General features: G+C 39.4%; 1 protein-coding gene across 1 annotated transcript; it reads right to left on the bottom strand.

Annotated features, from left to right (window-relative positions):
• Nucleotides 1-390: 390 nt before the first annotated feature.
• LOC135691319 (uncharacterized) lies at nt 391-26,695 on the bottom strand. The gene is made up of 14 exons (XM_065209148.2): nt 22,064-26,695; nt 16,974-17,488; nt 16,080-16,775; nt 14,807-15,376; nt 14,465-14,626; nt 13,431-14,204; nt 12,264-13,037; nt 11,095-11,868; nt 9,926-10,699; nt 8,757-9,530; nt 7,568-8,302; nt 3,533-7,001; nt 1,448-3,130; nt 391-1,055 (listed from the first exon to the last, which is right to left on the bottom strand). The coding sequence occupies exons 1-14, from the start codon at nt 22,163-22,165 to the stop codon at nt 780-782; spliced, it is 12,078 nt and encodes a 4,025-aa protein (XP_065065220.2). The 5' UTR covers nt 22,166-26,695; the 3' UTR covers nt 391-779.
• Nucleotides 26,696-26,847: the final 152 nt, after the last annotated feature.

The raw sequence follows: 26,847 nt of genomic DNA, 5'->3' as shown, positions 1-26,847 counted from the left end.
CTTAAGATATTCGCTAACTAAGAAATGAATCGACTTTGAATCATAACACTAAATACATTAACTAATGACTTGATGAAATGCATATAATAGAGATACAAATAGAGATTTAAGCTTCTAATTAATAACAAATTCTAAAGTTATTGTGGAGTACAAACTTATATCAAAACTTACGTATACCCTTTTATTGGACAACCACACTTCAAGCAATTCGAGTTTAAAAATCAGGAGCCCTTTTGAAATTAACACGCACTTTCTTTTTAACACATCGATGATGACTGGAATAAGCGTCGTTAGTCAGTGTTTCAACTTAGACAGGATGGTGTAGGGTGCATTATGATACTAGAACAGAAACGGGCTCAAATCAAAGTGTTTTCGGTCAACTGCTGGTGTTCAATTTTTTGTTTACAAATCGGTTAGACCCATAAAATTCATGCAGGCTAAAGCTCGATTACTGAGCTCTTTCTGCCACTTTAGATCTATCATAAGGCATCTAAAACGAATCCAAGCTAAACAGGGCGTACTCGTTGTCCCACACACGATCCTGCCATGTCATTGCAGGGAGCAAGGTGTGAGAATACAGTTGTCCAACTTACTTAAGTAACTTTGAACTAAGAACGGAGAAATGTTGAAAAAAGTGAATCTTAGTCACTCAACTATTCAAAAACCCATATTAAAACATTGAATAGAAAAAATCGCAACCTAATTACAAAGAGTAAAGTGTTTCAAAAACCCATAAACTTCTTTCAATCGTATCAAAGTCTTTAAATTATAATGAAAAATTATTTCAACGGTATTTTTACTTCATATGTCCCGAATTTAGATTTATTTTCAAGTTCGTTCGTTTGAAAGCTATATGAAGTGTCGTTCGCACTGTGTCGGTGTGCTTCTCCTTTGATTAAAATCTTTGTATCTGGCGTCTTTGTAAGTGTAATGGAGTCCGGAGTTGTATATGAACTATCCGGCATCTGGATCGCATTAACTTTGAATGAGTCTAGATGTACCGGCCCCGTTAGCACTGCGTCATCTTTCACTCTTGCTCGCATCGAGACGGGTACCTATAATTTTATAGAATAGAATAAGCGATGAGACATACATCAAAGTACACAGCATAGAAATTTCCCAGTGATGCAAAAAGTTATATCGAGCTCATTCGTGTTAAGCACTTTTGTCAGCATGTCGCTGCAAACAAGTTTCAGTGTTCCATGTGCTGTTTCTAAAGTAGATGTCATATATTCCTTTTTTCAAGACTTTTGCATAAAGAATTTTAGCTAAAAGGTTCTTTTGTTGGAAATCTTTACAATATCTGGTGCTTAGAAGAATATCCTTTTTTTATTTACAACCCTGGATGAGCGCTTTTTCAGATGGACCTTTGTTATAGCAAAAATATCACAACATTACAAACTTTTTCTGTACCCTAGCATACTTCGCTTGTCAATCGTTTCCCTACCTTTACTCTTATGGATCTTCTGACGTCAAACCAGCCTCTCCTCATGATCAAATTTGCCTCATCGGGATGTCTTCTTGTATATTTCCCTCCTGACCTTTGCATTGAGCCATTTCTTTTCAATGACCTTTTCAATGGTCGCCTCACAAACCGTACTGACTCGATGAGCCTTTTTGGCCTATCACTTCTTGGTTCTTCGAAACGCCAGCTCTCGTCATCCATATCGTCAAGCTCATCAGGCAAGGAATACGATCTATCGCGATAGGAGTTTTCGTTAAACCTCTCATCAAATGGTGTTGCTGGCAGTTGGAGATTCTCTTCTGACCCGTATGTTGCGGCGAAATCACGTGAAATAAAGCCATTTTCCTCATCATCGTCATTGTTATCAAGAATGCAAGAATCCGACAAGTAGCGCCTTCTTCCACGCCCCCAACTGCATCTTTGCAACTTTGCACTTTCCAGTTCATCCGAAACACCCCAACCTTCACCTATGCCAACGAGAGTTCCTTCACCCCAGTTATTCTTAAGATTTTCTGCTTTCTTTGTGCCATAGTTCACACCAATTGCAAAACCCCCTTCTTCGCCTTTATCATAATTCGTTTTCAGTATCCCTGCTTTCTTTACTCCGTGGTTTCGCCCACTTGCAAAGCCACCTTCCTCTCCCGTGTCCCAGTTTCCTCTCTTCAGGCCAGCTCTTTTTACTCCATAATTCCTGCCTTTCCCTATGCCACCCTCTTCAGCTTGATCATAACTTTGTTGCCACCTAACAGCGTCAGAAACAGATCCTTCGTCAAAATCTCCAATGCCAATACCTCCTTCGTGGCCTCTTTGCCAGCTTGCACGTCGAAGACTTGCTCTTCTTATCGCATCATAATCGCTGTCACACGAGACAAATTCAAATTTTTCCCCCTCGGCAATATTCCTCCTAAGAGACTTTTGGCGCCTTATTTCTGCTCTACCAAAGTCGTCCTGTAAAATTTGCCCCTCTGAAAACGCAGGCAGCGAGTCCCGGCGTTGGTCTAAAGCAATTCCTTGTGAAAGTGCTTCTCCTCGGTACGTTCCATCGAACTCTAGCTGTGACCGGTAGGAATGTTTTGCAAAAGCAGGATCACCTTCGCTTTCTTTCCCAAGTGGAGTCACAGATTCGATTGCAGGTGTCCATTTGACATCATGAGGCTCATCACAACGTGCTCCTCCTCTTGGAAAATGAAAATCTGCTGTGATGTAGTTTCTCCCATCGTATGGCATGTTACCATATTCCCCGTGGTAGGACGTCACTCCACCGGCTAATGCTTCTGGCTTTCCTGATATACCCAACATCATCTCTGAACGTTCATATCCTCCTGATTTCATGAATGCCATTGATGTGCTATGAAAACTATGATCACTCTTGCTGGTATTAGCTGATGGCATGCGACCTTCATTGAAGCCTTGCGTCGTCTCGTCTTCTTTGCAAATGACACCATTGTGGTCTGAAAAGAACGGTCTAGATAGTACTTGGGAGTGTATACTTGTGTGCGAACGTACACCATCTGAACCTGGTCTATGTGCTGAATTCGACATTGGTTCTGTTTCTTTTAAATCGTCTGATGATGCGGGGTTCTGTCTACTACCTGCAATTTCTAAGAAATTTAAGCTGACTTCTGCAGCATTAATTGCCATGTCCTTCGGCCCAACATGAATTTCCTGTAATGAGAATATTTTAGAAATGTAGGCAAGAGCAAAATTTGTACAGAATTAAAGCGAAAATGGTAGCATGAATAACAACTAGAGGTAGCTACTAGACTAGAACAATGTACTGAGATGAACAAACCTTTTTCTGGAATAACTCATTTTACCGTTAAAAATCTTAGAAATCAAAGATAAAACTGTTTGCTAACAAAATTAACTGATGACCTGTGAATTTGCTGGCAAGACAGAAATCTTTCTAAATATAATTGATATGCATAAAACATTGTTTCAAAACATGAACGGCTTGGTATAGATAAAAAAATGCTTTGCAATCACGTGTTGCAATAGCATGATATTCGACAACAATATACTATCAAATTGATATATACCATCTATATTTATTATCAGATTGATTACCTTTTCAAAAGTGTATCTACAAGGGTTCGTCGTTGCGTCTTCTTTATTTGCTGACAAACTGACATCTGACAAATGTGTGCATGTTCCATCGCAGACTTGATTTGACACTGTGTGAGGACATTTTCCTCCGAAGGTATCTCCAGTGGAAAATCCATTTGCTGCAGCATTTGAAATCGATAGATGCTTGCATGTTCCATTGATGTTATTTGAAGATTTATGGGGACATTGCGCCCCGCACGTATCCCTTGTAGAATGTCCATTTGAATTTGCTACAGAATTTGATGAATACGGGCATGCCCCTACGTCGACCTGATTTGACGCTGTATGGGGATTTTCCCGCTCAGAAGTATATCCAGTTGCAAATCCATTTTTCAATGTATTGGCAAATGATAAATGAGTATCGCCTTCCTCGCTGATACGATTTAAAGCTCTATGAGGACAATCCCCACTACAAGTGTCTCTTGCAAGATAATCCTCGTCTTCCAAATTCTGTTGTGCTGATCCTTTGAGGGATACGGTACATCTTCCAGCCTGTCTTTCGGCTATATTGGGCAAAGTTGATCTCCAAGCAGCATCTTGGCATTGTTCACAGCTTTTGGGTTCACCACCAGAGCTAGAGCTCCCCATGGGAAAGTGAAGTAGTGAATCTGAAGACTGCTTTCCACATGGTTGGTTCGTGGCTATTTCGTCAGTCCGTTCCATTTTGCTGCAACTCACATTTCCAGCAGTAGGGCACGTCTTTGAATGACCTACCAAGCAGATAATGTCTGTGTTTTCATTACAAGGTGAATGAGAACTGCATACTGTGCACAAAGCTTTGTCGGCATCTACGTTTTTAGTAACAGATGAATCAAAGTCATTTTGGGACAAGAAACCGTGAAGACTTTGACCGTGAAGACTTTGACCGTGAAGACTTTGCCCGTGAAGACTTTGATCATGAAGACTTTGCCCGTGAAGACTTTGATCGTGAAGACTTTGATCGTGAAGACTTTGCCCGTGAAGACTTTGATCGTGAAGTCTTTGCCCGTGAAGACTTTGATCGTGAAGACTTTGACCGTGAAGACTTTGCCCGTGAAGACTTTGATCGTGAAGACTTTGATCGTGAAGACTTTGCCCGTGAAGACTTTGCCCGTGAAGACTTTGATCGTGAAGACTTTGATCGTGAAGACTTTGATCGTGAAGACTTTGACCGTGAAGACTTTGATCGTGAAGAATTTGACCGTGAAGACTTTGCCCGTGAAGACTTTGCCCGTGAAGACTTTGATCGTGAAGACTTTGATCGTGAAGACTTTGATCAAGCCCTCTTGTGGATTTTTCATCTGAATCTTTACCTTCAATGCCTGAGCGTAATTTAACATGGCACGCATTCGCTTCATTCTGTACAGGTTGAAGTGCCTGGTGTAAGCACATGTTGGTAGTGGTTGTATAACTGTCACTTGTTCCAACAGCGGACCCATTTTGATTACCATCAAAATGCCTCTGGCCACTGTCGGTATCTGAGTCGCTCAGTAACCCAGCACTGTTAAGCCTTGGAATAGACATGTGTGTCATAACATTAACAACATTGCCTCTATCGTTAACTGACCCGCTAGAAGCATATTCATTGGCAACAGAGCTTTCAAGAATCGCTTTTCCGCTGACGTTGCTTTGAGCACTGTGTGCGGGTTTCTTCAACCCACTACAGCTAGATGCATGGTAACTATTCCTTTGTCCATTCACTCCAATATTCCCATCAAAGGAGAGTCTTGAATTTTGCTGCAAACTTGACTGTCCTTGCATGTTTCTAAATGTAACTGCAGCACTGCTCGAACTGTCAAAATGACCTGTTGTCCCCGCTTCAATATCGACTTCATCAGGATCGTACCCAGAATTTGAGATGCCGCCAGCTGGATTGACAATTGAGAGTTGAACACCTGTAGTGCCGTTCTTGACACCTAGTCCACCAATATTGGTTTCATGCTTTTCTTCGTCTAGCAATGGAGCAGGAGGCTCAAAACCGTCATTCCAGCACCCAGTAACTGCAGCTGAAGATCCCACCTGCTCAATGCTAGAACCAGCGCCTACTCTGTCTAGATCAGATGTCGCGCTTCCTGTGAATCCTCCGTTTACCTTTCCCCCCGAAAGGTTTCCAGTGCTGTTGGTATGACGTAATATTAGTGATTCAAAGCTGCCGTGTGTCCTTTTGTAATTATCGTCATCATTTCCAAAAGACGTTTCTGTGACATTGTGGTACACAACATTGACCCCATCGCCTGTCGGCCCTCCACCAGCGGCTGCATTTGAAAAGACGCTTAATTCTGTGGATTCTTTGCCGATTGGCGGTGTCGCGTAAACAATAGTTGTTACAGATGCTCCCGTCGCTTTTGCTCCTCCTCCAAAGTTGGCTGGCTTGTTGATTTTCCCAGGATAAGGGGGTATGAGGTTATTGTCATCGCTGCCGGCTGAAACTAGATCATCAGCTGATTCTATTGACGTATCATCAGGTGATTGCCCGGCTCGATTTTTGCGCATTGATGGGTAGTTTTGGTCAAAGTCACTGCCAATGAACTCGCGGTACGTCTTGTGCCGACGCGGTGGGCACTCTCTTCTCATAAAGTATTCTTCATCCTCTTCTACTGGAAACAGACATACGCAACAAGTACAACATCCCAGGCAACGGCAAAGTGCTAATAGCAGAATCAATGCCAGCGCAATGGAGAATATCAGAACTGGCAATAGCCAAGCCCAGATTGGCAGTCCTTCTTTTTTCGCTAAAGTCAATGGAAGTACATACGCCGCACAGGAATCAACACCAGCGATGAATACATTAGCAACGATAAACGAAGGGGCCAAAAAGGAGTTAAAAGCATAGTGCACAGTGTAGTTCTTTTGATGGAGTACTCTGTACGTTAAATTTGAGATTAGTGTTGAATTGCACTGGTCACATTTGATAATTTTCTGAGAGAAGGACACTTTTGCCAAGTAACGATTTGAATATTTTTTAGATCTAGTATAACTGACAACGGACATATCCGAATACATGTCAAATCCATAAAAGACAGCTACTCTTCCAACGAATTCCAAGATGGCTTCCCACTCACAGGAATAGTTTTTTGATGCCCTGAATGTGAAAGTCATCTCAAAGCAGTGACGAGGGGGCTTTTTCAAAACAAGAGAAAAGTTATCTGCAACTGAAAGTCCACAGCTATCGATAGCTGTCATGTTATAAACAATTGTTATAGTTTCTTTACCCCCTAGAAGTCCACTGTAGGGAAGGCCTATTAATTTCTGTGCAGTTGCGTTGTATGAGAACCAGCAGTAAGGCGAGATATCGGGATAGCGCAAGCCAACAGAAACACTTAGAAAGCGTGTATTGCCATCTTCCCGATCGTAGAATGTCTCAGAGGGAATTGTAAACGTTAAATTCTTCCCTGCGAAAATCCTCAGTGGCTTAATTGGCCGTACAAGTATCGGTTTCTTGCATGATATCCTGTTTAGAAAATAAAAACTATTTGTTAAATCAGCATCATGAAACAGTATTAAAGATATACCAATTCGAAAAATCATTTCAAAAAATGTAAAAAGGGTACATTTTTTATACATGATTCTATTTTTAGCATTGTTGCGTTTTTTTTAAAATTGATCATCACAACACCTGTCTGCAAAGACTAGTAGCACCAAAACTGGGAAATAACATTGACTATATCAGTTTCTTACATCAATGTTTTTAACCTTTTACAAAGAGAGTAATCAAACATCTAAATGGAGATGTTTTGAATCCACGCTACTTTGCTATGGGGTAAAAGTATAAATGGTTCGTCAAAATCTTGTATGCCATTGTTAAGAATACTTTCTAAAAAATGGCGACACGTAACACAAACTTTTTCAGTCAAAGAACTACTGAGATTAACAGCTTTTGTCATTAAAGAAGAAATGGCTTCTCTTCATCTCTCTAAAAATCGTTTCTAAATCAAGCCTCAAAGAACGTAAACCAATTTTAAGTAAGTTTAAATTGATATTATTGTTAGATAGAATATCAAACTTCAATTCACATACCTTCCCGTTGATGACACAATCGCTGTTGGTGTGACAACTGGCGCACATGCATTAGTTCCAGAAGCTTTTGCTTTTATAACATTATAAGAAGGTGACATAAAGTTTTTGAATTCAGCTTTTAGGCTTTTGTCACTTTTATCCACTAGCCTGTCAGTCAGATCTGATATTGCCATATAATCACAAGGGCGGCAAGCGACTTTTGTTGGCAAAATAGCTATTCTAACTTGGAACATAGTTTTGCTTGTTCCAATTTTGGAAAAATTCCTCGCTCTAATATCAAGACTTGAGTTCGTTCCCAGGTAACTGCTCACTCTGTCGATGAACTGACTGACAGGGATCCATTCACACTCATGCAAATTCAGTGTCTTGAATTCAAACGAGACTTCGAAGCAATGGCGGCTAGGCCTTGAAAGCTGCATGGTGAAATTGTCACTAGATGTAAGAGCACAACTGTCCGTTGCAAGCAAACTGAACTGAACATTCCTAGACTTGATCTCATTCAGTAATCCGTCGTAAGATAAGCCACTAAATGTTTGCTTGGCTTCGTCAAAAGAATACCAACACTTAGCAGGCAAGCCACTTGTAAGCGGCTGAAGCTTTAAAGACAAGGATCGTGTATTGCCGTCTTCTTTGTCAAAGAAAGTTCCTTCTGGTATTGTATAGGAAAATGCTGTACCTGTGTCGATTCTCAATGGGGTTGTTTTTTCAACAAGTCTTGGAGGTAGACATATCTTCCTAAAATATATAAGTCAAGCATGAGTTACCATAAAAGTTCCTGTAAGCAAAACAGCCTCCGAAACACAAGACAACTGACCATTTGCATATTGTCATGTGACATTTAAAAGAGACAAGCTGATAATCCAAATGTTTGGAATAAAGAAAAATTTAAAAATGCCTTGGTCCTCCATATTTATAATGGATTGTTGACCATCAACTCAAAAAAAGCTAGTAAATGGTTTTTAGAGGAAAAAAGCAATCTATAAATTAACATAAGAACTTCAAGTACAATGCTTGGAGCATCACATTGGGCGATTATGAACTTGACAATGAAATACCTCCACTACTGTTGCTCTTTAAGAGGCTCAATAATGTAAAAATAATTTGCGCCTCAGAGATAAATCCATACTTTGTTTATTGATAATTAAAACAAATGACTGTATGATCGGCAAAAATAATTTCAAGGACTTACGTTCCATCTGTAGTTGACGCCATAGTTGTTGGACGCAAGGTTGTACTTGGCAAGGATGTGGTAGTTTGTGTTGCGCAGGAGTCCAAGCCAGTAGCTGCGACGCTGTTTACGATGAACTCCGAGGACACAACGTTGATAAATTCTGGCTTAACACTGCCTGTTGACGTTTCAATAATTCGGTTTTTCAGTTCAGTCAATGCAGTAAAGTTACACGGTTGACAACTTACAACGTTGCTTGAAAATCCGATCAAGACTTGAAACTGCGTATTGCTGCCAGCCACTTTAGAAAAGTCTATAACTGTTATATCCTGGTTCAGCCTTAGGCCATAAAATCCAGCGACTTTCTCGGCGAATTGCTGTGCAGGCACAAACTCACAGTTTCTAGTTATTCGTGTCTGGAATACAAACAACATTGTGAAGCAAGAGCGTCCAGGCACTTGAATGTTGAAGGACACATCTGCAGAAGTGGAAAGTTGACATGAGTCGGTTGCTGTGACTGTGAAGACAAATGAAATTGTATTTTGACCACTTGGTAGCATATTAGTGTAGGTTAGACCACTGATTGACTGTGTTGTTCGATTGAATGCAAACCAACACTTTGAAGGGAAGTTGGTGGAGCTTTTGGTGAGCTGCAGTTGAAGTTGGCGTGTGTTTCCATCTTCTGCGTCCAGGAACAACGTAGCAGGAATGACGAATGCAATCACATTTCCAGCAGTGAATGAAACGACAGGACTTGGAATGTTCTGAACTGGACTTCGACAAACTCTAGGTGTGCTACGGAAGGAGAAAGAGATCGTAATATAAAGATACGCTACAAATAGAAAAATTTGATCCGATTTGAAATAGCCATCCGAGATCAAAGATCTTTATAACGGTAAAGTGCTATTCAAAATTGGAAATAGCAAAATGAACAAAAAATTTCGTTGAAACGGGTTGGGTACAAAAGTTGAGGTCTTTCCATTTAGTATGCCTAAACTTCTATCATGTCAGCATGTTTATTTTATTTCTAAGAACCAAAAAGGCAATCTTCAGAATCAACATATTGCCAATTCACCATTTCTTAACCGGACAATATTCAAAATTTGTTGAGACATTTTTTGAAGAACCAGAATCGAACCAGAGCAACCATAGAGCACAAAGAAATAACAACAATTATTTAGCTGGCTTACGTTGAAACTGTGGTCAGTGGGGTTGTTGTTGGAGGCAAGGTTGTACTTGGCAAGGATGTGGTAGTTTGCGTTGCACAGGAGTCCAAGCCAGTAGCTGCAACGCTGTTTACGATGAACTCTGGGGACACAACGTTGATAAATTCTGGCTTAACACTGCCTGTTGACGATTCAATAATTCGGTTCTTCAGTTCAGTCAATGCAGTAAAGTTACACGGTTGACAACTAACAACGTTGCTTGAAAATCCGATCAAGACTTGAAACTGCGTATTGCTGCCAGCCACTTTAGAAAAGTCTATAACTGTTATATCCTGGTTCAGCCTTAGGCCATAAAATCCAGCGACTTTCTCGGCGAATTGCTGTGCAGGCACAAACTCACAGTTTCTAGTTATTCGTGTCTGGAATACAAACAACATTGTGAAGCAAGAGCGTCCAGGCACTTGAATGTTGAAGGACACATCTGCAGAAGTGGAAAGTTGACATGAGTCGGTTGCTGTGACTGTGAAGACAAATGAAATTGTATTTTGACCACTTGGTAGCATATTAGTGTAGGTTAGACCACTGATTGACTGTGTTGTTCGATTGAATGCAAACCAACACTTTGAAGGGAAGTTGGTGGAGCTTTTGGTGAGCTGCAGTTGAAGTTGGCGTGTGTTTCCATCTTCTGCGTCCAGGAACAACGTAGCAGGAATGACGAATGCAATCACATTTCCAGCAGTGAATGAAACGACAGGACTTGGAATGTTCTGAACTGGACTTCGACAAACTCTAGGTGTGCTACGGAAGGAGAAAGAGATCGTAATATAAAGATACGCTACAAATAGAAAAATTTGATCCGATTTGAAATAGCCATCCGAGATCAAAGATCTTTATAACGGTAAAGTGCTATTCAAAATTGGAAATAGCAAAATGAACAAAAAATTTCGTTGAAACGGGTTGGGTACAAAAGTTGAGGTCTTTCCATTTAGTATGCCTAAACTTCTATCATGTCAGCATGTTTATTTTATTTCTAAGAACCAAAAAGGCAATCTTCAGAATCAACATATTGCCAATTCACCATTTCTTAACCGGACAATATTCAAAATTTGTTGAGACATTTTTTGAAGAACCAGAATCGAACCAGAGCAACCATAGAGCACAAAGAAATAACAACAATTATTTAGCTGGCTTACGTTGAAACTGTGGTCAGTGGGGTTGTTGTTGGAGGCAAGGTTGTACTTGGCAAGGATGTGGTAGTTTGCGTTGCACAGGAGTCCAAGCCAGTAGCTGCAACGCTGTTTACGATGAACTCTGGGGACACAACGTTGATAAATTCTGGCTTAACACTGCCTGTTGACGATTCAATAATTCGGTTCTTCAGTTCAGTCAATGCAGTAAAGTTACACGGTTGACAACTAACAACGTTGCTTGAAAATCCGATCAAGACTTGAAACTGCGTATTGCTGCCAGCCACTTTAGAAAAGTCTATAACTGTTATATCCTGGTTCAGCCTTAGGCCATAAAATCCAGCGACTTTCTCGGCGAATTGCTGTGCAGGCACAAACTCACAGTTTCTAGTTATTCGTGTCTGGAATACAAACAACATTGTGAAGCAAGAGCGTCCAGGCACTTGAATGTTGAAGGACACATCTGCAGAAGTGGAAAGTTGACATGAGTCGGTTGCTGTGACTGTGAAGACAAATGAAATTGTATTTTGACCACTTGGTAGCATATTAGTGTAGGTTAGACCACTGATTGACTGTGTTGTTCGATTGAATGCAAACCAACACTTTGAAGGGAAGTTGGTGGAGCTTTTGGTGAGCTGCAGTTGAAGTTGGCGTGTGTTTCCATCTTCTGCGTCCAGGAACAACGTAGCAGGAATGACGAATGCAATCACATTTCCAGCAGTGAATGAAACGACAGGACTTGGAATGTTCTGAACTGGACTTCGACAAACTCTAGGAGTGCTACGGAAATAGAAAGAGATCGTAATATAAAGATACGCTACAAATGGAAAAATTTGATCCGATTTGAAATAGCCATCCGAGATCAAAGATCTTTATAACGGTAAAGTGTCATTCAAAACTGGAAATAGCAAAATGAACAAAAAAATTGGTTGAAACGGGTTGGGTATAAAACTTGAGGTCTTTCCATTTAGTATGCCTAAACTTCTATCATGTCAGCATGTATATTTTATTTCTAAGAACCAAAAAGGCAATCTTCAGAATCAACGTATTGCCAATTCACCATTTCTTAACCGGACAATATTCAAAATTTGTTGGGACATTTTTTGAAGAACCAGAATCGAACCAGAGCAACCATAGAGCACAAAGAATTAACAACAATTATTTAGCTGGCTTACGTTGAAACTGTAGTCAGTGGGGTTGTTGTTGGAGGCAAGGTTGTACTTGGCAAGGATGTGGTAGTTTGTGTTGCGCAGGAGCCCAAGCCAGTAGCTGCGACGCTGTTTACGATGAACTCCGGGGACACAACGTTGACAAATTCTGGCTTAACACTGCCTGTTGACGTTTCAATAATTCGGTTCTTCAGTTCAGTCAATGCTGTAAAGTTACACGGTTGACAACCAACAACGTTGCTTGAAAATCCGATCAAGACTTGAAACTGCGTATTGCTGCCAGCCACTTTAGAAAAGTCTATAACTGTTATATCCTGGCTCAGCCTTAGGCCATAAAATGCAGCGACTTTCTCTGAAAATTGCTGTGCAGGCACAAACTCACAGTTTCTAGTTATTCGTGTCTGGAATACAAACAACATTGTGAAGCAGGAGCGTCCAGGCACTTGAATGTTGAAGGACACATCCGCAGAAGTGGAAAGTTGACATGAGTCGGTTGCTGTGACTGTGAAGACAAATGAAATTGAATTTTGACCACTTGGTAGCATATTAGTGTATGTTAGACCGCTAATTGACTGTGTTGTTCGATTGAATGCAAACCAACACTTTGAAGGGAAATTGGTGGAGCTTTTGGTGAGCTGCAGTTGAAGTTGGCGTGTGTTTCCATCTTCTGCGTCCAGAAACAACATAGCAGGAATGACGAATGCAATCACATTTCCAGCAGTGAATGAAACGACAGGATTTGGAATGTTCTGGACAGGACTTTGACAAACTCTAGGAGTCCTATGGAAAGAGAGAAAAATCGTAGTACAAAGATAGGTTAGACATAAAGCAATTTGATCTGATTTGAAATGGCCATCCCAGATCAAATACCTTTATCACGGTTATCACGGTCAAGTGCTTTTCAAAACTGGCAATAGCAAAATAGACAGAAATATGTGTTGCAACAGGTTGGGTACAAAACTTGAAATCTTTGGTATTAGTGTGCCTAGACCTCTATCAGGTCATAAGGTATGTCATAGGATCCATAAAGACGATCTTTAGCTTTAGCGTATTGTCTATCCAGCATATTTTAATAGAAGAAAATTTAGATTTCTTCGAGACCTTTTGAAGAATAAAAAAATGAAATTAACCATGGAACGCTAAGAGACAAAAAAATTTTTTTAGTTTGCTTACGTTGCAACTGTAGTCAGTGGTGTGGTTGTTGGAGTCAAGGTTGTACTTGGCAAGGATGTGGTAGTTTGTGTTGCACAGGAGTCCAAGCCAGTAGCTGCGACGCTGTTAACGATGAACTCTGGGGACACAACGTTGACAAATTCTGGCTTAACACTGCCTGTTGACGTTTCAATAATTCGGTTCTTCAGTTCAGTCAATGCAGTAAAGTTGCACGGTTGACAACCAACAACGTTGCTTGAAAATCCGATCAAGACTTGAAACTGCGTATTGCTGCCAGCAACTTTAGAAAAGTCTATAACTGTTATATCCCGGTTCAGCCTTAGGCCATAAAATGCAGCCACTTTCTCGGCGAATTGCTGTGCAGGCACAAACTCACAGTTTCTAGTTATTCGCGTCTGGAATACAAACAACATTGTGAAACAGGATCGTCCAGGCACTTGAATGTTGAAGGACACATCAGCAGAAGTGGAAAGTTGACATGAGTCGGTTGTTGTGACTGTGAAGACAAATGAAATTGTATTTTGACCACTTGGTAGCATATTAGTGTAGGTTAGACCACTGATTGACTGTGTTGTTTGATTGAATGCAAACCAACACTTTGAAGGGAAGTTGGTAGAGCTTTTGGTGAGCTGCAGTTGAAGTTGGCGTGTGTTTCCATCTTCTGCGTCCAGGAACAACGTAGCAGGAATGACGAATGCAATCACATTTCCAGCAGTGAATGAAACGACAGGACTTGGAAGATTCTGGACAGGGCTTTGACAGACTCTAGGAGTCCTATGGAAGGGAGAGTGAATTCATAGTCACTTTCAAAAGGAACAGAGTTAAAGATTCATCTTTACTGAAACAAGTGGTAATCTTCGTTACATTTAGAAGTGTGAGCTTGTTTGAATTGAAAAGACATCCATTTTAGTTGCTAATGATTAGTTATTAAGCATATTATTTGACCAAACTATAATATAATCAAATAATTATTCAGGTAAAGATATTTTCCATCTAACTGAAGCATAGGCATAGATTTATAAATAAGTGCTTACGTTGTTGCCATGGTAGTTGGCTGTTCGGTAGTTGGCTTTTGAGTGGTTGGTTCAGAAGTTGTCGTCTGCACATTTGTTATTGGTGCAGTTGTGGTTGGTTCTTCGGTAGCTGGCTTATTCGTTGTAGTTAATGGCACGGCTGTTGTTGTTCTCTCAGTAGTCCTGAAGTAACATTTTGGAGAATAGGATTTTATCTCAATATATTTGGAAATATTGTTCTGGACAGTGTTTAAAGAAATAAAGATTTGTGAAGACATTTCTCATTACATATATTTACAATGCAGAAACTTAAGAAAGTGAGTATATTACATTAAACAAGGACTATTTCATTAATTGACTTACGTGTCAACCTTTGGTGTCGTAGTCATAGCCACGCAGTCCCAATGATAGAGTACCCATCCAATCACGTGAAATCCTAATCTATCATGAAGTTTGTTGAGAGATATCTCGTATTTTATCTTTGTCACTAAATCTGCAACCGCTTGTGCATCTTGACATGTGAAATAAACATCGACAGATGTTTGGTAGCCGTTATAGACAGACCTCCATCCCCCTGGGTCCGCTAGGCTGTGATCGAGTTTTGTTTTGTTAGTGCATGTAAAACCAGGGGGAGTGCGTATAAAATCGTAAACTCTGGGCTGATCAGGCACTTGCAGTCGGTAAATGGAAAGTCTGCTTTGGGTGACATTCATGAAATTAGATACCCTACTGAGAATGTTGGTTTTCTCATATTGCAGCAAGAAGATGTAGTCAATGCAGAAGACAAAGCTGACCGTCAAACGGTGATTCAAACTGTTGGTATGAGGACAGTAAACTAATTTGGGAGTGGTTCCTGTCCCTGGATCCGCTGTAGTAATCGTCATGGGAGATGGTTCAGTTGTGGGGATGGGTTCTGTGGTCGGTAAGTGTGTGCTGAAAATAAGAAAGTTTACTCTATATCAGCCACTGTTAGAGTCAGTAGAAAATCAAGATAAGTTTGAGAAATTGTAATATAAATTAAGATGCCAAGTATTGAAGAAGGAATGGCGATAATGAGGATTTGGTCCACTTGCAAAGACCAATTTGAGCAACATTTGACATGCTGCATAATATGTCATGTCGCCCCGCTCCCGTTACATTGACAAAATTATGTAGCAAATAAGATTCCATGCTCTCTTTCAATGCTGAAACCTCGAAATAAAGTTCTTATGAACCCTAAGTTTCTCAGGCTGCAGTTTAAAAAGCTTCTTAATCATTACGAAAAAACTTGTTTAGGGCCTGACAAAAATGAAATATCCACTTCATATAGGCGGTACTACAAAAGGTTCAATTTCGTTTGTCTGTGCTTCTTGTTTTTTTGCACACTTGCTTGTTTTTACCTATAGGGGGATACCAGTATATTTGATTTGCTCTAATTTATCGTTCTTTGATATAAGAACTACTAATAATTATCCATAATTCAACCATCTCCAATATTTGAACAGAAAGAGAACCTACTTTTAGCTCTTTTATTTCATTCAAAACAGTGATTCAACATTAATCATCCAAATATTTATTCCGTTCTACCTCCCATTGTGATCATCTAAAATGACGAAAATTTGGAAATTGAAAAAGAAATTGCACCCAAGATGCATACCTCAGCATTGGTGTTGTTGACATTGTTGAGCAGTACCAGCGGTACAACACCCAGCCGATGACATGAAATCCTACTCGCTCGTGAAGTTTGTTGAGAGATATTTCGTACTTTATCTTTTGCACTAAGTTCGCAACATCTTGGAGATTCTGGCAAGTGAAGTAAACATCCACAGATGTTTGATATCCATTATAGACTGACTTCCAGCCCCCAGGATCTGCTAGGCTGTGATCGATTTTCGTTTTATTAGTGCATGTAAAACCAGGGGGACCTTTTATGCTGTCGTATACTCGTGGTTGGTCAGGTACATACAATCGATACATAGATATTCGATTAGTCGGAACATTCATGAAAACTGAGACCTTATTCAGGATGTTAGTGCGTTCATAATTAATGAGAAAATCGTAGTCAATACACAGAACAAAGCTGATGGTTAAATGATAACTGATACTGTTGGTGTAAGGACAGTATTTTACAGTTGGCGTTGGTCCTGGTTCTGTGGTGGGCTCCGGTTCTGACGTTGGAAGCGGTTCTGTTGTTGGTAGTGGCTCAGATGTTGGAAAAGGTTCTGTAGTTGCTACTGGCTCCGTTGTTGGAAAAGGTTCTGTCGTTGGCACAAATGTGGTGCTTGGCTCTGGTTCGGATGATGGCACTGGGCTCGTCTCTGGAACAGGCTCTGAAGAAGGCCCATGTGTCGTTCTGTAAGCAAACAGACAAATCTTTCTTTAAGTAAAGCATTTTAACTGGCACAGTTCTTATATGAAAAGAAAATGATTAAGAAAACCTATGAAGACAGTTGGGTTTATTGTTATTTTTCCAACTTTAGGTGCAAGTTTGGATCTTAATTTTAAAATGCATACATACATATTGACAATGAACGTTTATACTGTAGCTTACGTTTCTGGTAGCGATGTTGGAGCTGCACAGTGCCACAAATTTAGAGTCCAGCCAATGACGTGGTATCCAACGTGACCGTGCAATTTGTTTACAGACACTTCAGTTATGATTCTGTTCACCAAATCTTTCACTTTTTGATCTTCGGAACACTGAAATTGCACATCAGCAGATGTTTGGTACCCAACAAATATGGGATCCCATCCCCCTGGATCTGCAAATCCATCTTTCAGTTTGGTTTTGTTGCTGCAAGACAGCCCAGGGGGGCCTTTAATGTGGTCATAAACGCGCTGTTTATCAGCAACATACAGACGGTACATAGAAATTTTGTCCTTTCCTTCACCAGTGAATGTTGAGATCTTGTTTGTAATAATATCTCTTTCAAAGAGCTGTAGGTTTTGGTAATCAACACACAAAACGAAAGTTACAGACAACCGGTAATCGACAGTGCTTAGAGATGGACAGTAGGTCGATGCTTGTCGTCTGTATCTTAGGCCATGTGAAGTTACTGCGGGTATCTAAAAAAATAGATAAATTAAAATCAGGAAAAAGTTACTTTCAGAAACCGGCCACTGAAAGAGTTTCCCCCGAATCCAAGGAAAAAATTTCCAAGTCTAAAGAGATAGCAATCCAGACACAATCAACTAACTACAATTAGGACCGTAGCCGAGTGGCAATTCAATCTTGCAAGTAGCGTATAAAATTTCCACAAAAATAAAAAGATTTCCAGGGTTTTACCAAACGTGTACGAGATTTTCATTGAGTGATTTGCCCTTCGGCTGAAGATATGGGGTGGTGTGGAGTTTGGGGGTGTGACAACCCTTTGGTAAACGTACGTGAGAGGTGTGATAAAAATTCGCTGGCGACGATGCAGTAGATGAGGAGAAGGTGAGGGAAAGAGGCCTAAAATTCCTTTTACTACTCAAATATTCCTTTCTGAAATTAGAATTAAAATAAATAATTGAGGCCAAATTGTAGAGACTCTGGCACCCAAGGTACACGGTGGTGGGACCAATCACTGGGGTGGACTTTTTGGGGGGAGGACAAACCTTTTTTCCAACAGGGGGGATGCTAATTTTACCAATTACGACCATCCGTTACTAACATTTGGCTACATAAAAGCACTTTCTAGATCAAAGAGCCACGTCACAAAAAACATTTGGCAAAAATATTACCCCTCCCCCAACAGAGACAAATACAAAATCGTTCTTACGAGAAGTGGAGGGAGGACACATCCCCTCAGTTCCCTTCCCCAGTGCAAAAACTATTGATAGTAGACAATAGCCAGCAACGGCCCTGACCATAAGAAAATCATTGCGAGCAAAGTCTCTTCGAACATCGCATCTTAAACTACATAAATTTTTGCTATTAAGAAGCCACTCAATCAAAGAGTAAGCTGTCCTTACTATTCGTTCCAAGATGATAATCAAAAATATGTAATACTTATCATGCCAACAGGCATCTTCGACGCCAAATAATCACCGAAAAAGGCATGAAACGTTTTGATGTAGGCTTGGAGAAAAACGAGAAAGTTTCTCGAGCTCACAGATAAAGAGTGGCAGCAGACAATGGGCCAGTTTGGAGATTCGAGCTGGGACCTCAGAAAATGGGGTGGCTGAGGGGGCTTATCCTTCCCAATAATTGATACAATTTACATAAAATCAAACAGTGCATAAATATGCAGTTCCAGGAAGTGTACCATCCATTTGATCTAGAAGAAATGCATCAAGCCTCCTTGACTAACCTTTCCCATCACTACACGTGGTTCCCTAATGCCAAAGACATACACAATGCGTTTGTCTCGAGCCTTACGATTATTTCGAAATTTGATAAACGACCCTTTGGGTGTTGGTATTTGCTCCAAATCATATGACCTGAAAGGAAAAGCGTTTTTTGCCACATTTTGCTTTGTTGAATTGAAACCTATGGACAACCCTTTAAAGAAAAGAGCAACAACAAGCACAAGGGCGGTAATATTGTGGTTGCTATAGTGAGGCATTTAATATCAAAACAACGCGAGCTGATAGCCTTGATTTTGAACTGATTGATTCAAAATTGATCAGTTTAATATTTGGCAATTGTTATGAGATTGCTGTGTTATTTCTTAAAAGTATTGCAGCAGGCTAGTGGATCATGACTCCAACACCCAAACAAAGAGGCCTAACTGCCTAATCATTTTTGTACAATTAAACACATTTCTATTCATATTAATATAAGGTCTCTGTTCAGTCTTTAGATGATATCCGAGAGGCAGGCCTAACGCGTAATAATTATGATATATCTGCAATAAAAAAGCCACAAAATAGCAATTAGACTGGCATGAGGTAACGAGTCTCATTTTTCCTGAGACACTGACAATTTTAGAAGCATCATAAATCAAAGCTTGAAGGATATACCATCCCGGAATACGTTATTAAGAAAAATCAAGCGACATTTTCTTTTCCAAATGTATGAAACTTTCATCATACATTCATAAGGAGTTATGCCCCGAAATTCTCTTAAGGTTTTACACTTACGGTCAGAAAGTATTGCACCCTTCGCTAGAGAATGGCCGTACAGCCGCTAAGTTTTTTAACTAAAAAAATTCTAATAACCGTGACAAGCAACAGAAAGTTTTAATCAGTTCAAGCGGGAAAAAATAGGAAATTTATCAAGAAATTGTAGTTAAGATATGAACTTTCGAGTTTCTTCTATTTCTGAACAATATTTATGATTACGAAAACACGAAAATTGAGCTTTGATGAAAGGTGTACCTGTAAAATACTTCCAAAAAAACCTCTCTTTGATTGAGAGATTTTGTTATGGTGAATTCAGAGATTCTTACTTTGTGCTCTGGTTTCTACAAATGTTGAAATTCCTTCCGGAGCAACTGAAAGTTGAAAATCAAACTCGGAAAATGCAACTGAAGCTCTTTTTTGTTGAAACATTGTAGTCTGCGTAGCTGTTTCTAAATTCCGAAATTTCCAAGCTGTGTTTTTTATTCCGCTTTGATAAAACTGAGACCCTACTTCAATCTCTTTTTTGAACTGCTCTCTTAATAGCTAGGTGATTTAGAATAGCTAGGTGATTGCAAGACACGCCCTTTCATCAAGCATGACACGCCCTTTCTTCGGGCATCTAAGCTTCATACTCCCCTAATGAAAATAGTGAAGTTTCGCCCTTAAACTCATTTGTACTCAGTTTGTAACTAAGTCAACAATAGTTAAGCACTCATTCGCTAATTTCTTACTATGGTGAAATTGTGTTCATATATTTGTATCTAGTCACAATGCATTGATTCCGGGTGATGCAATATATCTTCTTTAGCCAATCAAGGTTTGAACGCGAGACTAGGTCGATCCAATATCGTTACAGCCATCATCTCAACACAAATTAAGAGAATTCAGTGGTTTCGATAACAACTTTGTAATATATTTCTGATCAATATAATTGAACAGTGAGATACTTTGGGATTATTGTTTTCAAATTTGCGGTGAATTTACAACGTGCCCAGCTTGCATTTATTGGCTTTTAGCATGGTATTAAAAACGGGGAACGAGTGTTGGCTTTTTGAGATCTTCCGTATGTTCAGGGTCTTCAATATTCGCACCTTTAGTCTAAATATTTAAAATATACCACCCTTTAATACGGGGGTGTCGCTGTAGAGAAGTGGGGCAAAGGGTAGGGGCACTGGACAGTGATTTTGGAGGCAAAACTGAAAGACGTGGCCCCTTACGAGAGGATCGACCAGAAATATTTTGCGATCACGCCCTTTAGATTATCTTAAAAATACATTTCAGAATAACTATTGAAGTCATTTCTTGCAAACGTTTTGAACGTCTTACATATTTTTGCTACGTTTCGTTAATTCTATTCTTAAAATGGAATTCACTACATTAGGAGGCGCTCTAGACCTCAAGACCCTGGGGCACTTTACCTCCCTTGCCCTGCCCCGCTTCCAGTACCTCCAGGATCAGCGTTCAGACTTGTTCAATAAATTTTGATCTTCCCCAAACTTTAGGTGGAAATTAGGTGGCCCTGGATATGCCGACAGTTTCTTTTTCGGTCTTATCATCATGTCATCCACACTGCAAGTTAAAGCTATTGCTTTGGAAACTTTGAAAGCAAAACCTAACAAAACTCTACTTTTTGAAACTTTGCCGACAAGAATTTTCTAGGGGGGGGGGGGGGAGTGCCGCACCCCCGCAACCCCCGCTAGCGACAGCCCTGCTTTTGCTTTTATTTACCTTTTCCAGAGAACTAATACCCAAATCATGGCAAATTGGCAGGGGACAAATCTTCAGGTAGCTTCCTCTCTCACATCAAACCTTCGCTTCAAAGCTCCTTGCTCAATCTTTTGTAGCATTGATACCAAATACGGTAATAGAGGGAGCCCTTATTGACGAAACGGGGGTACTGGGGGACCATGTAAGTTATCGTTGATCACACGATATGCAATGACATCCAGTTTCTCTCACAATTAATACAAAACCATAATAATGAAATGAGATATTTCATTGGCTAGATAGGTAATCAAGTTTGGTTAATGGTGACATTGGCAAGAGAAATAGCAAAATAGTTCCTGTTGCACACTTACATACGCCAGCTTCTAAAACTCATTCGCAACATGTAATTTTTTGCCACTTATAAACCCACTTAAGTGAAAGATGTTAGTTAGATCAGAAAGCAGCGCAAGCCACGTTTTACATAAAACTCTTCTTCATTTCGCAACCATTGGAAACAATCTAGTTAAGCCAGTGCTTCGAATGTTTCATAGAGCAATGTCAGCCAATCCATTAAGACTCCATACCCAAAATATTTATTTGTTTTCATTTGTACCAGTAGACTCCATACCCAACATAAAATATAAGAATGCGTAGACTTAAATATGTTGTATTTACGAGTTTAGTACTGATTTAAACATTTCAGAAATTGACCCCAGAAGCTTGCTAAGTAGCAAAGATCCTCACCAATGACTCAGAATATATTGAAGTCACATGAACTAAACCTATCCAGAGGATTGCAAAAAGGTAAACTCACCAACCTTTAAAAAGTGGTGATATGGATGTCAGAGATTTTAGCAAATTATGATTAATACGTTTTTGTATGCTTACCTGCAAACCGAGGTATTTTGCCTTTTCATGAAAATCTCTTCCTTCCGTACAGTATAGTATTGTCATAAACAGAATCCATCCACACCAATGCTCCATTCTCATTCAGAGGCCTCTGCTGTTCAGAAAAACAAATAGATATAAAAAGCTTCTTTTAATAGATGACTATAACATTGTGCCGTCTTTGCTTTCATTCGAACGGATTCAGATTGATATCGACCCTCTATGTAAGACCCAACTAGTTAGTGATCATTGACACATGCGTCGTGGTCCGAATCTCTATCTAATTAAGCAATGAGGGCAGCGCAGTGCAATGATGTACACACTAACAGCCAATTAGGAACGGCAATTGATAGCAAATAAGTAATTATAAAGAGGAAATGCATGGGAGTGTTACGCACCTTAAACACCTCGAACGCACATAGTGAAGGATAAATTGGTACTAAGGTTAATCAGAATCCAAGGCTTTATTTAAATCTATATTTTATGTAAAGGGTGAATAAGCATAAACTGGCGTAGACTTTAAGGGTTTATAAGCGGGTCAAATAGTGTAACGCTGGTTGATGAAAGCTTGGGTACAAGGAAACTCATTATAAGTTACTTCAATTTTGATCTTATAGCAAATGTTACATTGGGCAAGTAATGACATCATTTTACAAATAAATGAACAATCACTGCTTGCGCGCGACTTGTTCAATATATGAGCATAATGATGTGTTACGAGCGGCTATGCCCAGAGGACTTAAAGGAGCCTTTCATAAAAACGAAAGATTTTTGTAATCGTCTCCAGAAAAATAAAGTTGCTTCGTTTATCAAATGATGGAGTACTGAATAAAACGGAGATTTGGGCCTATAAGGATCTAATGTTCTGTCATTTCACAAATTAGTAGTTTGAAGGGTAAGAGTTTCTGGTGGTTTGCAAGAGTTGGTAACTGAGATTTGAAGATTTCACTACACTGAATCTTTGAACTGGAGGAATTCCAAGATTTGGTGTAGCTTGATATTTGTCATGATCTTAATGAAATAGCTTCTTTCTTTGCAAGACTCGAGAGGACCAATGGAAATTGTACAAAATGTATTAACACACTATAACTCCGATAGCCTTTTTCCATCCATTGACTTCTCATAAAAATACGCTTATAACATGGTAAATGTATGTTTATTGAAAGCATGTTCACAGTGCTTCGACCAAAGGGAGTGGCCACTGTAACATCTGGCTTTGTGTCTGATTAGTTCTTACGACTCCACCAATTCATTAATCGATTTTATATTCAAATGTAGCAGAGGCTTTGTTACATTAAGTTGCGTAATTGACTGACTTACATCGACATATAATTGAACACATAAAAGATCTGGGAAAATTGTCCACCTATGGGTCTACATAATTTATCACGAATTCAGCTGGACGTGACAGAAAAGCATATGATTTATTTGTTGTAGGGGATTTATTGAGTAGCTAGTGATGTTTTTGATTTGGATGAAATAAAAACAAAACAATTTGTATTTCACGGAGCGCTAAAAATTTGAGAATGAAATTAAAACAAATACAAGATTATTTTGAACACCTTTACTTTCTTAATGTCTTAATGTCACTTCTGATGTCGTCCGTAGTAAATTGTTTCTATTCCAGTCGCGTAAAATTCAAGCCTAGTCCTCGTTAATTTTTTATTAGATTTCACTTCGGCTTGAAAAACCAAGTAGAAGCAATCTAATGCATGTTGAACAATGCAATAACTTCGTAATCAAACATTTTCCCATTACGATGCTTGCATTACTAATTAAAAATATGTTTGCCCGACCACATCTACATGGCCGAACTCAAATTCACAACTCAATGAAGGAAAAAGAGGAACAAAGTTGAAAGGGTAAGTAGAACATTACTGGTAATATCGTAACACGTGCTGGTTGAATCAAGGATGCATAGCTTCATATGACACTTTTATAGGTAAATCAAGCTTACAAAAACAGGAAAAATTGAATCCACAAATGTTACAATGCCCAGTGGCGGTATTAGGGACTGGAGGGCCCGGGGCAAAAAACATCTGCGGGGCCCTTGTTCTTTACAATTTCTATCTTTTTTCTCAGGTGTGGGGCCCCTTTTGGCTGCCATAAGCGCGGGGCCTGGGGCCATGGCCCCCCTTTAAAACCGCCACTGACAATGCCAGCCAAAATGCCTGATACACTACGATAGAATGTCGCGTGTTTTCAGTAGCATCCCCAGCTCCTCATGAAACAATGTATAATAGCAATAGTTTATTCAAGATAGTTTTGTTCGATAGTTTATGCAACAGGCTCTTTACCCTGGGTACCAGAGCCTCAGAGAGTCGAAGGGTTATGAAGGCGGAAAAGGGATTGCGAATGGGGATGGGAAGGACTTCCCCGTTCTTTGCAACTTTTCAAACCGGTCATCATCCTTTGACTTTCTGAGGCTCTGGTACCCAGGGTATAGGCTCTTCAAGGAACGTTGTTTGAGGAAAGAGGGGTTATTCCCTGCATCTTTTACTGGAAACTTTAAATTTCCCCAAACTGCCCATTAGCTGCAGGCATGTGAAATACCATTGAGGACACGGATAACAGTAACTCCTAGCTGTTAATTACACTTGCAAAAAGCTTGATAAGTCACTTTGATTAAGTCCTGTTTCCTGGAGTAATAAGGGCTAAATAGATAGATGATGTAGCAGGGCATAATCAAAACCTTATTGTGATATCAAAAATATTCGCTGAATTCTGAAAGAAACAAAAGGTTCAGTGCTAAAAGGAAGACTTGCTATTCTGAGGAAATCGTTCATTAAGTTTCAAGGAAAGTGGGATAGTAGTGTCCCATTAATTCAGACAAAAATTAATTTAGATACTCTTTTTGTATAGGCAAAGAATCATTTTGTTCTAAAGAAAGAAGCAATTATGGAATTAATAGCTACCCTATACCGCACAGAACTATCGTAATGATTGGTGATCTGTATTGAGCGTCGCGGGGAGAAAACGAGTGAGAAGGAGCATTAGCAAAGTTCTACTTACGATTTAATCAGGCTGTATAGGATTCCCTCCATCAAGGGTTAAGGATCTTAACACATTATAAGAAGCAGAGAAAGTTTACAATGTTTTGTCAGTTCAACAAAAAGTAGCTTTCATAGTGTGTAAGAGTTATGAAGGCTACAGCCCCCATGCCTCTACCCATAACTGTAGTTAACTAAAGATGTATCAAATTTTGATAACATTATGGAGCTTGGATGCACGGAATCGATAAGCGCAACAAATCTACTGTTGGATGTCGTACATTAGCAAGTTTTACGTCAATGCTTGATAAATTGATAGACAAACTTCAAAGGACTTAGCATGATCTGCAGAATGAGAGGATCTACAGCAATGTAAAAAATCTTTCATTACAAATAAAATGCTTCTAGTGCTAGAGGAGTCATTGTTTGAATTGATGTCTGACCACATGACAAAACAATACCAACCCTACAGTATACTGACGAAAAACGTAAAACGGGAACAGGGCTAACGAAATTTGGTCCTTGTATTAGATGTATAATTTTCTTAATTGACTAAATCATTAATATGAATTATTCAACTGGAATCAATTGGACTAGCTACAATGATTCAGCTGCAAATCTAATTAAGGAGCTGGATTCTTGGCATCATTTGAAAAGACCAGGAAACTTGGTGGGTAGGGCCCTGTCAGCTTGACGTTACACTTGAAGAGGAAAAGAAATCTAAATTTTCAAACAAATTACCACTTTAAAAACTAATTTCCTTTTCATAATGTTGCAATGAATTATACGTAATCAGCTATTTCTGTTTAATGACAAAGAATTATGATCCCCTATACGTCCTTAATTCTGTAAGGGAGACAGCCAATAACAATCGCTATTCAAATGTATCTTTTAATTACTTCTCAGCGCTAAACGTCTTTTTGTGGTCGCCATGGTAATTTTGAGACACAAAGGCACCAAGACAGGCTTTCTGTACAGAGAACTAAATAGTTGGCACAGAGAGTCAAAAATGGCTTTATCATTCTCCTGGTCCAAACATCAAAACTATCAACACATTCCTACAAAACATTAAAGAAATGCGTGGCCTGAGCGCAGAACATGAAACTCTTTTGTTCCTTTTGACTTACCTTCGTCATCAGCGTGGCAGCCACTTTCTTTGGACTCGCTTATCCCCTTGATTCTTCTGGCACAAATTTCAATAAACTACGTTTCGATTACTAGGTTTTATAAATGTGTGCGAGCTAGAGGCAAAAATTAACCAAACTTCCTACCAAAACCAAACAAATGAACCAAGTCTTTACGATAACTGAGGTAACTACCTTTTTTCAAAACAAGGCAACAACGAAAGAGAATTTTTGAATCGGTACAGAGATCAAGTTTTGTTCTTCCAGTGAGCGTCTTATATTTAAACATAGCTTATGTTCGCGTGTCAACATCTTTCAAGCTTGCAACTTAAAACATTATATAGGTATGAGATGTTTTTTATCCACGAAACAGCTACTAAATATTGCAAAGAGTAAATCACAGGCTTCAAACCATAAATTGTTTACCCAAGTTTTCATATTTTGTAAATGAAAATTTTTTGGAAAAGTGCTCGATTAGCCCGTGATCTTACAGAGGCTAGTAAGGCGTTTATCAACTAATGATCCTGACCTCAAAATCTGCAAAATATTTACAATGGCTCTAAATAGATGTTTTGCAATATATTTGACAACTATAATGAACAGTAAGCAATGTACTGTTTCATGTGCAGATAGTTATGGAATGCAATTAACATAGCCGAAAACAGAGTTT

This window comes from Rhopilema esculentum, chromosome 4 (assembly GCF_057945365.1).
Source record: "Rhopilema esculentum isolate cy_ngs chromosome 4, ASM5794536v1, whole genome shotgun sequence".
Lineage (NCBI taxonomy): Eukaryota > Metazoa > Cnidaria > Scyphozoa > Rhizostomeae > Rhizostomatidae > Rhopilema > Rhopilema esculentum.
The sequence above is the reverse complement of the archived record's forward strand: the minus strand, read 5'-3'. Positions and strand labels throughout refer to the sequence as shown.